Source organism: Cydia strobilella, chromosome 7 (assembly GCF_947568885.1).
Source record: "Cydia strobilella chromosome 7, ilCydStro3.1, whole genome shotgun sequence".
Taxonomy (NCBI): domain Eukaryota; kingdom Metazoa; phylum Arthropoda; class Insecta; order Lepidoptera; family Tortricidae; genus Cydia; species Cydia strobilella.
In genome coordinates this window covers 19,111,936-19,127,561 of record NC_086047.1, presented here as the reverse complement: position 1 = coordinate 19,127,561, position 15,626 = coordinate 19,111,936, and the positions used below count along the sequence as shown (strand labels likewise).

At 38.0% G+C, this 15,626-nt stretch overlaps 1 protein-coding gene across 1 annotated transcript; it reads right to left on the bottom strand.

The window, feature by feature from the left end:
• Positions 1 to 869: 869 nt before the first annotated feature.
• On the bottom strand, positions 870 to 13,010 carry LOC134742650 (esterase FE4-like). The gene is made up of 4 exons (XM_063675832.1): positions 12,936 to 13,010; positions 10,742 to 10,873; positions 2,065 to 3,350; positions 870 to 1,062 (listed from the first exon to the last, which is right to left on the bottom strand). Exons 1-4 carry the CDS (start codon positions 13,008 to 13,010, stop codon positions 885 to 887), a joined length of 1,671 nt encoding a protein of 556 aa, XP_063531902.1. The 3' UTR covers positions 870 to 884.
• Positions 13,011 to 15,626: the final 2,616 nt, after the last annotated feature.

Here is a 15,626-nt window from a genome sequence, read left to right as displayed (position 1 = left end):
AAAAAATGTTGCCAATCACTGATCTTTACTGATCACAGCGCGGGGGAAATTCCAAAATAAATTGTAATAAAAAATAAAATAAAACATGTTCTTTACCGTGAATTAGCAGGATTTTTTTAAGGGGGTAAATTAGAACGAAAAAGGAGTATGATCCTTAACGCATATTGCATAAAAACCATTTCTACAGACCTTCGAAATTAACCCACTTGCTTTCGAAATTACCCGCTCCTTAAAAATGGTATTCAAAATATTCTATTTTTTTATTTACATTTATTACCAAAATCAAGCAACGTATTAAAACGCTATTTTCGCAAATCGTTGACGAATATATCCAATTTCGCAAAGATGTCATTACTTGGAAGGAATAATTCTTAGGTTCTGACTTACGAGCCCAAACCCTAACATACTCTACACTCGCCTAAAAATATGTCGAATATACCCCAAAGCACTTATATAGAAAGTAAATCATGATGATCAGTCTGTCAATTGCGGATGGTGCAACTGGCACTTATTATTATGTGAAAGGTGACGGCCGATGAAAAGTAACCAAAGACCCAATAATTGATATTGGCCACTGCCATTAAACATTGCATAAGTTGGCAAACCCGGAGAAAACATATTTTAGATTGATTGAATGGTCTTTAATGGCACAGGTTAGAAAAAATATATATAAGAGAAACAAAAACAATTGATTAAATGTAGAGGCAGACAACAGGAGGTCTTATCACTAAGGAGCGATATCTTCCAGGCAACCTTATTTGGGTAGCGGACTTAAAAAAGAAATTAAGTAATAGAAAAAGTAGGTGTTGCAAAAAACGTTATGAAGCCTACTTTTATACACACAAGTACAGTAAATAAACATTTTACGCACTTTATAATATTACTTAGTTATTTTTTATGCATGGCACGCCAGCCTCGCAATACAGAGTGTCCCAGAACTCCACGTTCGGCTGATCAGCGAAGATTCCCGCCGTGGACTGTACGTTGATGTCTAGGTATTCCTTGTTATTCGTCGTGTACAATGGCCATATTGGGTCAGTGTAGTTGTCTGGAGTTGGGTTGCTGAAAAATACAATCAGTTGGACAAATACAATTAATACAAAACTGTTATACTTAAACAGAAACACATATTACTTTGAGTACGGAACCCTAAAAAAGAAAAGGGTATGCGCGTGGCCTTGGTCTGGACGAACCGCGTAGACAGTTGATTTGGAGCCACTTTTGACCTCTACGTAACTTTTTTATTTACACACTAAGCGCCTATCGAATTTGTAATAGCAAAAATAAATTTTAGTGTCGAAATCAACTATGATGAATACATACTAATAATTTCTGTACAAACAGTAATGATATCCCATATCCTGAACTTTAATTACATTCCAAGTGAACTAGAACTTGGCACTCATATGTCTAGGACATATTTGTAAATTATCTAATCAATTCTTTTGCCAGCGAAGTCAACAACGACGCATATTTTCTTAATATTGAACTTGGCTTTCATTTCCCAGGTTACATTCAATAATCAATTTTCGGTATTCTGATATTTATTTATTTATACTTTATTGCACATAAAATAAGTACAAATGGTGGACTTAATGCCTTAAGGCATTCTCTACCAGTCAACCACTGGGCCAAAAAGAGACGTTTGTTGGTGCAGGCTTTGTACTGTATTTGAAAAACTTTTGTATATGTAACCCATTTCCCATTTATGTTTTGGTGGGATTATAATTAATGACCGTGAGTCATTAATATCTTCAGTTAATATATATTGGCATATTCCACGGAAAGACAAGCGTAAAGACCATATTTGCAATTTTATCAAACCCAAAATAACTTCGGTGTAGGAAACATCAAGAGGAAACCTGGATACGTTTGATACGAAAAATAAGTGAATTCCCTGCGTATCTATGGACTATAGTCTTCTACTAGCGTAAAGGACTATAGCCCAAATCCTCTTGTTTAATGAGAAAATGCCTATGCCCAACAGTGGGACGTATTTTGGCAATATATGTGGTTTTATAATCCTTAACTAGTATTTAGAATCTTAGATGAGAGAGCACTAACCTGGTTTTAGCAAAATCGGTCCATAATTTAGTCATCTTTGATACGTAATCCTTCAAGTTTTCTTGCGATTCGTAAGCATCTTTGGTATAATTATTAGAAAACATATAAAATACATCGTCTCCATGGCAGGCTCCTTGCAAATCCAAACCCCCACTATATAATTTCCTGAACACATTGAGGTCAGTGTCGAAACTGAACCTGTCCATATAAATGGGACTGTTGTGTTTAGAATACAAGTAGGTAAATCTGTGCGTGTCATACACTAAATACAAGTCAGATAACATAGTGACAATCACCTTATAATCATCTTGTGTGTAGTTTCTGTCACCAATATAGAATTGTCTAATCCTTTGACCCATATTATTAATTTGATCTTGGGTTAGTTTCTCAGCGATTTCTCTAGGCACGTCGTAGGAGGGATTGTTATTGTAAATGTCTAACCTTTCTAATCTATCTTGGATCGCTATAATGCCTTCAGCGGAGTTATATCCTAACATTAATGGAACTTTACGAATTGTTTCCGACTGAAGAATATCCAAAGGATATTCGCTTAAAAACGCTTCGACATTATCAAATTTCTTTTCGACAACTGGCAAAAATCGCTCAGGGAGTCCTCTATACAGTTCATCTTCCGTACTCGTAGCAATAGTCAAGTTAGTTAGGTTTGCTGCTTGTACAGATCTTAAAAACTCAAGCAGCTCAATGGTATTATTCGTGTCTTTTCCTAAATATTTTCCAACTCTGAATGCCCTGCTCTTACTGCCTTCACCTATCGCCCAAGAATGGACACTAGTACCACTTTGTTGGATAACTCTATGGAACAGTCCTGTAGTCATAGGCGACAAAATATGATGAGACACAGAGACAGCCCCGGAACTCTCACCAAAAATCGTAATATTATCGGGATCTCCTCCAAAGTTTGCAATATTCTCCTTTATCCACTTCAACGCAGCGACTTGATCCTTCATACCCGCATTGCCAGGAACCTCAGGGATTTCCATACTTACGAATCCAAGCACTTCAAGTCTGTAATTCAAAGTAACCAGGACAACATCCTGTTGAACGAGAAACTTTGGTCCGTACACGTCATCGTTTCCAGATCCAATTATGAAGGATCCTCCGTGGATGAAGACCATGACAGGTGTGCGACCTTGGAGGGATTTGGTGAAGACGTTGAGGAACAAGCAGTCTTCGCTGCCTTGGAAGACGGTGTCTGTTTGTGCGCAGATGGAACCATATTCGGTCGCTTGGCGTATGCCTTCCCAGGATTTAGGCGGCAGGGGAGCCTGGAGAAATAACAAAACTAAATACAGTTCAGTTCTTTATGTCACGATAGAGCTGAACAAAAATTCAGATTTCCTGGACTATATAAGGAACTACTCAAAAATCTTCAAGAGTGTGTTTAACAGCCAAGACTAACTAAGTTCTGAACTGAAAGTGTCGGACAACAAAGTGAAGACTACATGGAATACTATAAATAGGGAAGCTGGTAAATGTAAATCACGCGATTGTCAAGTCAACATTGTCTCGGATAAACAACTTATCATGTCAAACAACGATCTTGCCTCGGCATTCGAAGATAATTTTTCTAAAATAGCTATTAATACCACGAAATGTCTAAATTCATCTTTGTCTCGAGCTCATTCCTTACTTTGCGCTAATGTTAAGAAATGTAATATTAACTTTGAGTTTAGTCAAGTAGTAAATGTCATATACGAAGGAAAAAAGCACGCGGAAAAAAGCGAGCGGTTCAGGCACCTGTCCGGTAAACGGGGGACGCTGGTTCGATTCCAGCTCTGGACACTGGAGGCTTTGGTCATTTTTTTCTTAGTATATGACTTTTTTTTTTATTACAAAAAGGCAAGCATTTGACCGCAATCTCACCTGATGGTAAGTGCCGATGCAGTCTAGGGTAGATCATGCTTACCTAAAAGATGTCTATATATTCACTCTCGATTTAAAAAGATCCAAGTTATAGTGGACTGGGAATAGATTTGCGGGAAGTGAATTCCACTCCTTATCCGTTCGCAAGATAAAGCAGGATGCATAGCGCTTAGTACACTGATTCGTAACGTACGAGAGTAACGACGTAAGGGTGAAACGCAAGTCCGCGTCTAGTCCCACGGTGGCAAAATAGAGATGGGGGATTAGATTATGTAATCCCATCGCACACTCCCCGAAATGTATCCTGTAGAATACCGATAAACTTCCCTACCTTCCTGACCTTTCTACGGTGTTCAAGGCTCTGCAGTCTAGCCTCAGTAAATTATTTAGAATTTAAAATATAAAGTATAAGTTATTAAGCACTAATTACTAACCGATAATTTTCTTATAATATTGTAATGACTTTTTTATTTTTATTTTTTTTATTTACCTTAGGATAGAACATAAACGAGCGGAACTGTCTGTAGTCCAATTAGGAGTACCACAAGGTTCTATTTTGGGTCCATTCCTATTTTTGGTTTATATAAATGATTTGCCATGTATAGTAGAAAACCTTTGTGAAATAGTTCTTTTTGCTGATGACACATCACTACTTTTTAAGGTTGATCGGAAATCTACCGATTAGAGATGGTAGATAAAGCACTGTTTCTTGGTTTAACATTGGACAAAAATCTACAATGAAGTCCTCATATAAGAACAGTAGCTAACAAATTAAGTTCGGCCGCTTACGCCGTTAGGAGAATTAGACAACTGACTAATGTTGAGACAGCTGCTGCTCGCCTTGTGTATCATAGTGATTTTCATAGTGTAATGTCATGTGCTGGTATTCTGGTATATCTAATTTCTGGAATACGTAATGGTATTCTGCATGGTTTGGGACTAGTGATGGGTCGTTACCAGTAACTTACTCAAAAGTGGAAATATTCCCGGTAATGCTACCAGTAACATTACCCAGATCGGTAACATTGAGTAACTGAAAAAATTATTAGAATTGTATATGTTTTTTTCGTGTTAAATACTTAAGAAAATAATAATGCTATTATTTATAGTCATAAAACAGTCAAGGAATCTCTGAGAGAGTAAATTCCCAATGTTACCGGTAAGATTCCCAATATTACCAGGTATTTTTCCAAAGTTACTGGGAACATTACTATCTGGAAATAATGATTAAAAGTGAAGACTGGAAATAAAGTAAAAGAAAATATGTGTATAAATCATTTTAATTATTAGAATAAACCAATCAATATCTAAATATATAAAAGAAGAAACTGACTGACTGACTGCCTGACTGACATATCAACACACAACCCAAACCGCTGGTTCTAGAGATTTCAAATTTGGCACGTAGGTTTCTTATAAGGTCTAGGGGTGCACTAAGAAATGATTTTTTCAAGATTCACCCCCCAAGGCGGTTAAATGGGGGTTCAAAGTTTGTATGGGGAAACAAGATTAGTTAGACTATTATATTCGAAACTTCACAGGAGTATTCCTAACGATAAATGAATAAACACGTGTTACAGGTTTTTTTGCAAATTCCCCCCTAATAGGGGGAAATGTGGTGACAAAGTCTACAAATACAAATACAAAATACAAAATTCTTTATTTTATAATAATTTACATTTTTGTGATACAGGGGATGGAGCCGCCCGGTAAGCAAAACAATGCTTGTGTTGGGAGGCACCGCTCTTCCCTAGGTTTATAAATAATACATTTTTTTTTTTTTTTTTACAGTTTTTATAAGCTTGAGGTACCAATGGTACCATAACTAATAACTAAGAAATAGTGGTGATTATACATCCGTTTTTTTTTTTTTTTTTACAAAATTTCTAGTTAATAGGCTTTTAACTTAATTCTAAGACAGGCATTATAACACAGGCTTGTGTACGACAGGGGTGTGAATATCAACTGGGACGGGTGTGTGTGTGTGTGTGTGTGTGTGTGTGTGTGTGTGTGTGTGTGTGTGTGTGGTGTGCGTGGTGTGTGTGTGTGTGCGTGTGCGTGCGTGTGTGTGTGTGTGTGTGAGTGAGAGAGAGAGATTGAGTGTATTCTAGTACTCTGATTTTAGCAGCTTCTCTGTTTCTTCGTAGGTTTTAGCTTTAAGCCATTTAGTGAGATATAATTTACATTCGTGATATGTTTTTGAATGGATATCTAATTCTCTGTTAATTTTATTATAAAGGTAGGACGACTTTGAATTAAACTGAGATCTTGCAAAGTAAGTTCTCGTACGTAAAGAAGCAGTTACATTTATCATTTTTCTTTTGGTTTTATAATTAGGGTTGTAAGGTATCAATTTGTGTTTTTTTAATATTGTTTGCAGAACATATAATTTTCTTACCGATAGAAGATCACTGGTTTGATAAAGTAGTTCAGTAGGATATAATATTTTTTTGAAGTACATCACTTTTATGAGTGCACGTTGAGCTCTTTCCAGATAGATGAAGCGACTTTTCGCTGCACCACCCCAGACCGATATGCAGTACAATAAGACAGATTGCACCAGGGAGATATAGATTTCGTTTAAGATGTTGCGAGGCTTTGTAAGATTTGTTTTGAAATCTGAAGTCTGAAATTTGAAGTCTGAAAATCAACATGGGTATTGTTTCTATGGTTTATCGGGTTGCTAATTAGGAAAACAAGAACGATTTTAAAATCCAACGTGACGGACGTGAAAAACCATCTCCCCTGTTGGGGTGCAATGGGGTTGAAATGTCTAAATATCAATATGGGTGTCGTTTTTATGGTTTTTTGGGACGTTAATCACGAAAATCGCATCGATTTTGAAATTGAGTAACGTGCTCATGAAAATTCTTGAAAGTACTCGTATTTGTGCCAAATTCAAATTCAAATGGTCCACTAGTTTCGGAGCAAATCGGTTGTTACAGACGGACCGACAGACAGCCACACGTGATCCTATAAGGGTTCTAATTTTGCTTTTGAGGTATGGAGACCCGCGTTATCCTAATAGATTTTTAAATTTGATTTGGTGCCATCTCGATCGTCGTCAATCGGTACCTAGGCGAGTGCGGGCGGCGCGGCGGGACGGACGGGGCGGAAGGAGTAAGTCATCGGGAAACTTCCTGCATCCGTAATGAGTACATTCAAGGTGCTACAAGAAGGTGGTTGTCTGTTTGCTTCTTATAAGTTTAGGTTTCCATTCTAAGTAAAATGCAAAACATCGTAAGTACATATATATGTATTCTACCTACGAACCATATACCATATAAACCATCTTTTGTAAGTAGTTATAAAACCATATTTTCTCCTTCCCCTGCCTCCCCCGCACCCTGTACATTAGACAAAACGACATAGATTCTTAAATCACGCGGGCGAAGCCGCGGGCAAAAGCTAGTTTTGTATAACGTTTCAAGTGACAAACGTCATTTTTAAGTTGTTGGAATTTCGATTTTATATTAATTAATCAAATTTGAAATTAGAGTCGTAGTAGTAGTAGTAAAGGGATAATAAATAATGATCACAGTTTTATACAAAATACTAGCTTTTGCCCGCGACTTCGTCTGCGTGGAATTAGTAATTTGGGTAGCTTATTTTTAAACAATCAGCTAGATATATTGTTTCCCCATACAAACTTCCACCCCTTTTTACTACCTAAATTTTACCCGCTGAACATTCAGCTTGTGGTAGCCCTCTGGTGGGAGATCAGCAGCGTCTCCAGCAGAAACTTGGTCACCAAAGTCTTGCAGGCACCGAGTGACCCATGGGAAGTGACCTCCAGGTGTTCTACGTCTTGGAAAATTCAACCTGATTACAGCAAACAGTATCTACTGCACGTTAAGCGTGTGGTAGCTCTGGTCAGACGCCTGCTTCATCTGGCAGACCTCCAGGTGTTCCAGGTCTTGGAGAACTTATCCTGCCTACAGCATACTCTACCAACTTCAGATTAAAGGAGTTTTACCCTCATCAGGTACATCCAGCAGCACTCCAGGTGTTCCTGGTCTTGAGCTATCTCCATCATACACTACCAACGACACGTTGAGCGAGTGTTACCTCTGACCTTTTGTACCCAGTAGCACTCCAGGTGTTCCAGATCTTGAGCTTTTCCCATAATACACTACCAGCGGTACGTTGAGCGAGTGTTACCCCTGATCCGTTGCACCTAGCAGCACTCCACATTGTCTTGAGCTTTATCCATCGTATACTACCAGCAGCACGTTGAGCGATTGTTACCCCTGACCCGTTGCACCCAGGAGCACTCCAGGTGTTCCAGGTCTTGAGCTGCCTCCATCATACATTACCAGCGGCACTTTGAGTGAGTGTTAGAAGAGTGGAGAAGAGATCAGGATGACTTCGGGAATAAAAACTACTCTACACCCTCCCCAACAATTAAGACTATCTCCATATCAAATTTCATCTAAATCGGTTTTATTGGGTTCCATACAAATTTCCACTCCCCTTTTCACCCCGTTTAGGGTTGATTTCTAGGGTAAAACCTATCCTGTGTCCCTCACGCAAAATAGGCGCAATAGTAAGACGTCGAGTTGCGGAAACCAAGCCCGCGAATATCTATCCTATGTCCTTCCCCAGGACCCAAATTATCTCCATACCAAACTTCATCTAAATCGGTTCAGCGGTTATTGATTCCTCATACAAGTGTCAACTCCCCTTTCCATCCCCTTAAGGGGTGAGTTCTGGGATAAAAAAGTATCCTATGTCCTTCCCCGGTACTCACTATCTGTATACCAAATTTATAAAATTGATCCCATAGCTCTTATGTCAGCGAATTAAGAACTATGGGACATATTTTTGAGTAAGTTGTACTAAAAAAATAAGTTTTGAACCTTATTTTATCTCATATAAGTCATCACTATCATCAGTTTCGTATGTTACCGGCTTTTGGGAATGTTACTGGTAACATTGGTAACTTACTAGTAACATTCCCAAATGGAAACTTACTGGTAGCGGGAATGTTACCGCTGCCCATCACTATTTGGGACAAAGCAGCTGACATGACAGTTCGTGTATATATAACTTAAGAACATGAGAATCACTAAGAGAACTTAAAAAAAAAATATATATTTTAATCGTAGCTTCCCAATACATCTATGGTAGTATTATTTATGTTGTTAAGAATCTAGACTCCTTCACTGAGTATTCTGATGTCCATAACTATAACACTAGAAATAAAAATAAGCTTGCAATAAAAAAGTTTCGTGTCCGTCAAGTACAAAGTCATTCGTTGGGCAATGCATTCATTTTTATAACAAGTTACCTGACGATGCTTTAAGTTAACCGTTTCCAGCTCTTAAGAGTCCCCGGCAAGCTCGGCCGAATTGCACCTTCCCATACAAACGTAGTTCCGCTCTCTCTCATTTTAAAGCTACGTGTTGGATTGTAATGAAACTTTGACATGAGGTATATCTAGGTCTGTAATTACTAATATGCATACTTGAATAATAAACTATCTTTTTTAATACAGTAGCTCAAAAAGTGCTACTTTACGTAGCTGTTTAGCGTGCGGAAAGTTGGTATTCGCGAACTAGTGCTTTTTACTTTTCCATTTTTTTTAATTTTTTAATTTGTTCCAATTCATGACTACTTATTGATGAGTGTTAATATCAGTTTCCTTTAAACGTCGCAACCAACATAAAAACCTACTGTTAATGTAAGAATATGAAAAAAATACATATTTCATATTTTATTACTTACCACTTCATCATTATAACACGTTTATTTTTTAATATTGTAGTTAATATTGTAGTAAAAGCGTTCTTAATAAGTTGTCTGAATGGAACGGAATAGCTATGGAAGGTAGACGTAGGAATAGCTGCCGAAACGCCTGTCAAAGAAGAGGCGTTGTTTCTTACTGCAAGCTAAGTTTCAAAAGGCAACATTCGATATTGTTTTTATTCCTTACTTGTTGTTTTTCTTATTTTTTCGCAACTGTATTAAAAAACGTCGTTCGATACACGTGCGGAAATGGCATTCTTCACTCGTCCCGAGTCTTGCCACGAGCCGTAGGCGAGTATATCTCGATGCTCGTGAAGTAATGACATACTTTCCGCACTAGCATCGAAGTGAACTATATCTTTACAGCAACGTCCGCAACTCAATAATTTTAGGTCGACATAAGTCATGTTGTGTCTCCCTACGATTTTTTAAAGGTCAATATTACAAGTTAATACATGAGTATGGGTCACCGACATAGCTCGCAGAATTGCAAACCTTAAGTGGCAGTGGGCGGGGCACATTGCTCGCAGAACTGATGGCCGGTGGGGCAGGAAGGTTCTGGAGTGGCGTCCGCGTACCGGAAGACGAACTGCTGGTAGGCCTCCAACGAGATGGAGAGACGACCTGGTGAAGGTCGCGGGAATTCGGTGGATGCGAGCGGCACAGGATCGGTCGGAGTGGCGAGCCCAGGGGAAGGCCTATGTCCAGCAGTGGACGTCTATCGGCTGACATGATGATGATGATGATGATGACATAAGTATGGTGGACCTTATCAGTGGCATATAACCAAATGCAAATAATAAAGTTCTTGAACTTGAACCTTTTTTTGTTTAAAATATATTAAGGATTATTTCTTACATTGATACTTTAATTCAAATAACCTTCAACCGGGACATATTTACATGGAGTATAGAGTACCTCTACCTTCCATACATATTGCGTTAAGGGGGGTTACGTCAGGAGCAGGGTAGGGGACGCTAGTGTACGTGGGGATATCCCTTAATATAGGGATAGACATTACGTTGTATAAATAATGCATAGGTACCCTGAACCTCAGCTGCCCCAGCGGTGCCTGGGCATACGGGATGCCCTTGAAACAATAGTAAGTTGACCCATCATACAACGTGTCTGTAGCACCCTGTAGCTGTCCTTGCTTCACTGTCACTATCAGCTCGTTCTGTAAATTAATATACCTTGGATTAGATTTTTTAATGATATATTCATATTTTTTTGCGGCAAGAGCGCGCGACTTGCAATCAGCAGGTCGCGGGTTTAACCCCGGCTCGTACCAATGAGTTTTTCGGAACTTAAGGATGACTCTCGTTAAACCGGGCCGTGACCGGGCCAGAGCTTCCGGCGCTTCGTTTTCTATGGAAAGCATCACGTGATGACCTGTCATGTCATAGAAAAGTAAGCGCCGGAAGCTCCGGCCCGGTCACGGCCCGGTCTAACGTGAGTCATCCTTTATGTACCTACGAAATATCATTTGATATTAACCAGTCGCTTTTCGGTGAAGGAAAACATCGTGAGGAAACCGGACTAATCCCAATAAGGCCTAGTTTACCCTCTGGGTTGGAAGGTCAGATGGCATTCGCTTTCGTAAAAACTAGTGCCTACGCCAATTCTTGGGATTAGTTGCCAAGCGGACCCCAGGCTCCCATGAGCCGTGGCAAAATGCCGGGACAACGCGAGGAAGATGATGACAGACATATTTTTATAATAGCGGTTTCCGAATCAGAACTACCTCAACTGAAAATAACTGAAATGAGTGCCTTTCATCCCTTGGTTAACAATCTACCAACTATTTAATTTAATACTAATGAGTCAGTGCCGAAACACATGACGTGACGCGACGCAACCCCACGCGACGCGTGTTGAGTCGAATCAAATTGTATTGTGTAATTGTATGACCATCAGAATCACACTTATGAATACCCTACGCGACGTCACGTGGAGTATTCATAGTGTGATTCTGGTCATACAAAATAATAATAATAATAAATATTATAGGACATTCTTACACAGATTGACTAAGTCCCACGGTAAGCCCAAGGAGGCTTGTGTTATAGGCACTCAGACAACGATATATATAATATCTAAATACTTAAATACATAGAAAACACCCATGACTCAGGACTCTCAGGAGCAAATATCTGTGCTCATCACACAAATAAATGCCCTTACCGGGATTCGAACCCAGGACCATCGGCTTCACAGGCAGGGTCACTACCCACTAGGCCAGACCGGTCGTCAAAAAATAATTCAATGTGATGCGACTCAAACTCAACACACGCGTAGCGTCGGGTTGCATCGCGTCACGACACGGCATATATCCAGCTTCCTTTAGTGTCGAGAAATGAGCGAGAGATGCTATTTACTTATGCTATTTATTTTTATGTTATTGAGTTTTCTTTTGTGGTGCAATAAAGTGTATTTACTTTACTTTACTTTATACCAAATTAAATAATGATCCAACCGCTCTGTCTGTAATCCATCGTCAAGCTGTGTAAACCGCCGGGCTATAGAGCCGCAATAAGAGTTGGAATAACAGTTTTGTATGATTCACGGTTATAATTTCACTGGACTTACGAGGGTGGGTTGATAAGTTTCCGAAATGAAGAACAAAAAGAAAAATAAATTAGTCAGATTCAAAGATTCCCTTTCAAAGGTACCCTTTGGGTACGGAACCGAAAAAATATAGATGTACGTAAACCTGTCCACTTTTTCCTCGGTTGTTCTCAGCCGGATAAAATGAAAAAGGAAGGGGAGAAAAAATGTGGTTATTTAACAATTGGTGGAAATAGATGGGAATGGATGGGAATATAGTAGAGTCCACCAGACGGGACAATTTTTCGTCAATCTGATTAAATTGTCCGATCTAATCAGGCCGTGCGGACGCAAACGCCAATTTGGCTCGCTGATTTCGAGTTCGAGCCAACCGCCGATTATGACCAATTTTACCGATAAAATTGAGGTGCGGGCGCAAGAAAAACATTTTGTGACTAGTATTTGCTTTTGGGGGCATTTATTCAATTTAGAGCGCTCAAATATCACCATAAAACTAAAATTCGTGATTAAATTTGAGATTGACTCCAATTTCTTCTCTGATCAAATCGGTCGATTATATACGACAAGTCATAAGTTTAAACGAAATTTGTAATTAAATTGAAACATGTTCATCTTATAATTTCTATATATAGGCTCAGTATTATTTGAAATTTAGAAATACTATAGCTTACCTCTGCACAAACTGTGAATCTTAAATAAAGCAATTGAACACAGAAGAAAACTGACAAATGACAATATGTATACATCCTCACGGGGCGAGAGCTCACCTACTAATGAGTTTGGAACATGTACGATCCCTTTAAATACAGGTATTTTCGCGTAACGTTATGATTAACATTATAAAATAACGTTTATTAAATCACATTTAGAAACGGGTCTATCGCGAATTTATTTTGTTACCTTTATTTAGCGACGTTTCGACACAGGTTTCACTGGTCGTGGTCGCGGCTAACTGACGTCCCAGCAAAATGTCAAAACAGAGATTTGTGTGTTTTGACATTTTACTGGGACGTCAGTTAGCCGCGACCACGACCAGTGAAACCTGTGTCGAAACGTCGGTAAATAAACGTAACAAAATAAATTCGCGATAGACCCGTTTCTAAATGTGATTTAATATGTGTTTAAACCGCGAAAGTTTTAAATGTTATAAAATAACGTTATTTTTATCCGGTATTTTACTGGTATTATATATACGGTTAATCCCTTTCTTTCTTCGCTCAGGATTCTTTAATTTACATAAACCTTAAAGAGAAAAGAAAAGCCCCTTTTCAGGTTTGAGAATTTTAGATAAATATCTCTGTTACGCTGACTCCTCAAATTAGTGCGATAAGGATAACTGCAGCGTCGGCGAAAAATCCTGCGTAAAAATCTCAGATATCGAGGTTTCGTTCTCGATATTTCCCTCCTCCAAAACTTAACCAATCGTAACGAAATTTTAGGAACGGAATAAGAATGAAATTATCTGTCTAGGTTGTAAGGATGGGACCCAAGACAGAAGTAAAACACAAGACTGTCGAGTAGAAACTGACTACACTTCAAGGTAAATATTATATTGTAGAAATTTTATTTTCCCCTCACTAGCTCGGAAAGCCGTCTTTTATCCTTTAAAACAAGCGGGGAAAAACGCATTTTATCCACTAGTGGGGAAAGTAATTTGACCTTGGATGGAGCGTGTTTAAGTAGCTTTTGACAGATAACAAAACGTAAAACGTCATAATAATGGTTCGTTCGATATTAATTATCATTAAATAAATGGTTCGAGAATTTAATAAAAAATACCAAATTTAGTTTTATTTAATGATTTTAAGTGATAAACCTTAAATTCCATAAGCAGTATTTGTTTTTTTAAATGATGTTGAATGTAATTCTGAACGCACAAGTTGAGTCGATGCAATTTCAAAACGCATCGTCAGAAATGTCAACATTGTCAACAAAAAAAAATTCACCGACTCAAACACGTAAAAATACACAACTTCCAGAGTTTTCTATTATAATATCGTATTATCGTAAAAAAATGAGTGATTTCAGTGATGACGATGATCTAACACCTGTGGATGTTGCACTTTCCTCGCTATAGTGAGGGGAAAAGTTTTGTGTTACACACGGGTGCAAATGTATTTTACTTCTCGTGTGTTGAAACACTCGCTGGTAAAATACTACTTTGCACCCTTGTATAACAAATAACTATTACTTCTCGTGTGTTGAAACACTCGCTGGTAAAATACTACTTTGCACCCTTGTATAACAAATAACTATTAAGCTCTGTCAAGTACAAACTTGTGTCAGGAAACTTAAAAGGAGTGTAATAGTAAACAATAAATATTGTGTTTCATCTAAGTCTCAAGTTATTATATATGTTTCTATGATATTAAAGGTACCTAGGCACCTAAATATCTAGGAACCTTATGTATATAGAAAGTAAATCATGATGATCAGTCTGTCAAGTGCGGATGGTGCAACTGGCACTTATTATGTGAAAGGTGACGGCCGATGAAAAGTAACTAAAGACCCAATAATTGACATTGGCCACTGCCATTACACATTGCATAAGTTGGCAAAACCGGAGGAAAACATATTTTTATTGAATAGTTTTTATTGGCACAAATATATAAAAAAGAAACAAAACAATTGATTAAATGTAGAGGCAGACAACAAGTCTTTTATCACTAAAAAGCGATCTCTTCCAGACAACCTTGTTTGGGTACCGGACTTAAAATAGTTATTTGCTATACAAGGGTGCAAAGTTGTATTTTACCCGCGAGTGTGGAATTGTCACACGAAAAATGAAATAGATAGATAGATAGATAGATAGATAGATAGATCTATCTATCTATCTATCTATTTTACCCGCGAGTGTGGAATTGACACACGAGAAATGAAATACATTTGCACCCGTGTGTAACACAAAACTTTTCACCTATAGCGAGGAAAGTGCAACATTCACAGGCGTTAGATAATCTTCATCACTGGAATCACTTTTACGATATTATAAGAAAAAACTCTGGAAATTCTGTATTTTTACGTGAGAAGTTTTTAAGTAAAAAATTTATTGACAATGTTGACATTTCTGACGAATGAAATGTCAATGATGCGTTTTGAAATTGCATCGACTCAACTTGTGCGTTCAGAATTATATTTAACATAATTATTAAAAAACAAACGCTTGTTATAAAATTTTAAGGTTTATGACATAAAATCATTAAATAAAGCTAAATTTGGTATTTTTTTTTAGATTCTCAAACCATTTATTTAATGATAATTAATATCGAACGAACCATTATTATGAGCGTTTTACGTTTTGCTATCTGTCAAGCTACTTAAACATGCTCCATCCAAGGTAAAATTACTTTCCCCACTAGTGG

Excerpts from the sequence above, each read along its gene's own strand:
- LOC134742650 (XM_063675832.1), bottom strand. The coding sequence starts at position 13,010 with ATGTATACATATTGTCATTTGTCAGTTTTCTTCTGTGTTCAATTGCTT. Across the intron at positions 3,351-10,741 it reads TGGGGCAGCTGAGGTTCAGG|GCTCCCCTGCCGCCTAAATC; the intron begins GTACCTATGCAT and ends TTATTTCTCCAG. Across the intron at positions 1,063-2,064 it reads ACCGATTTTGCTAAAACCAG|CAACCCAACTCCAGACAACT; the intron begins GTTAGTGCTCTC and ends TGTATTTTTCAG.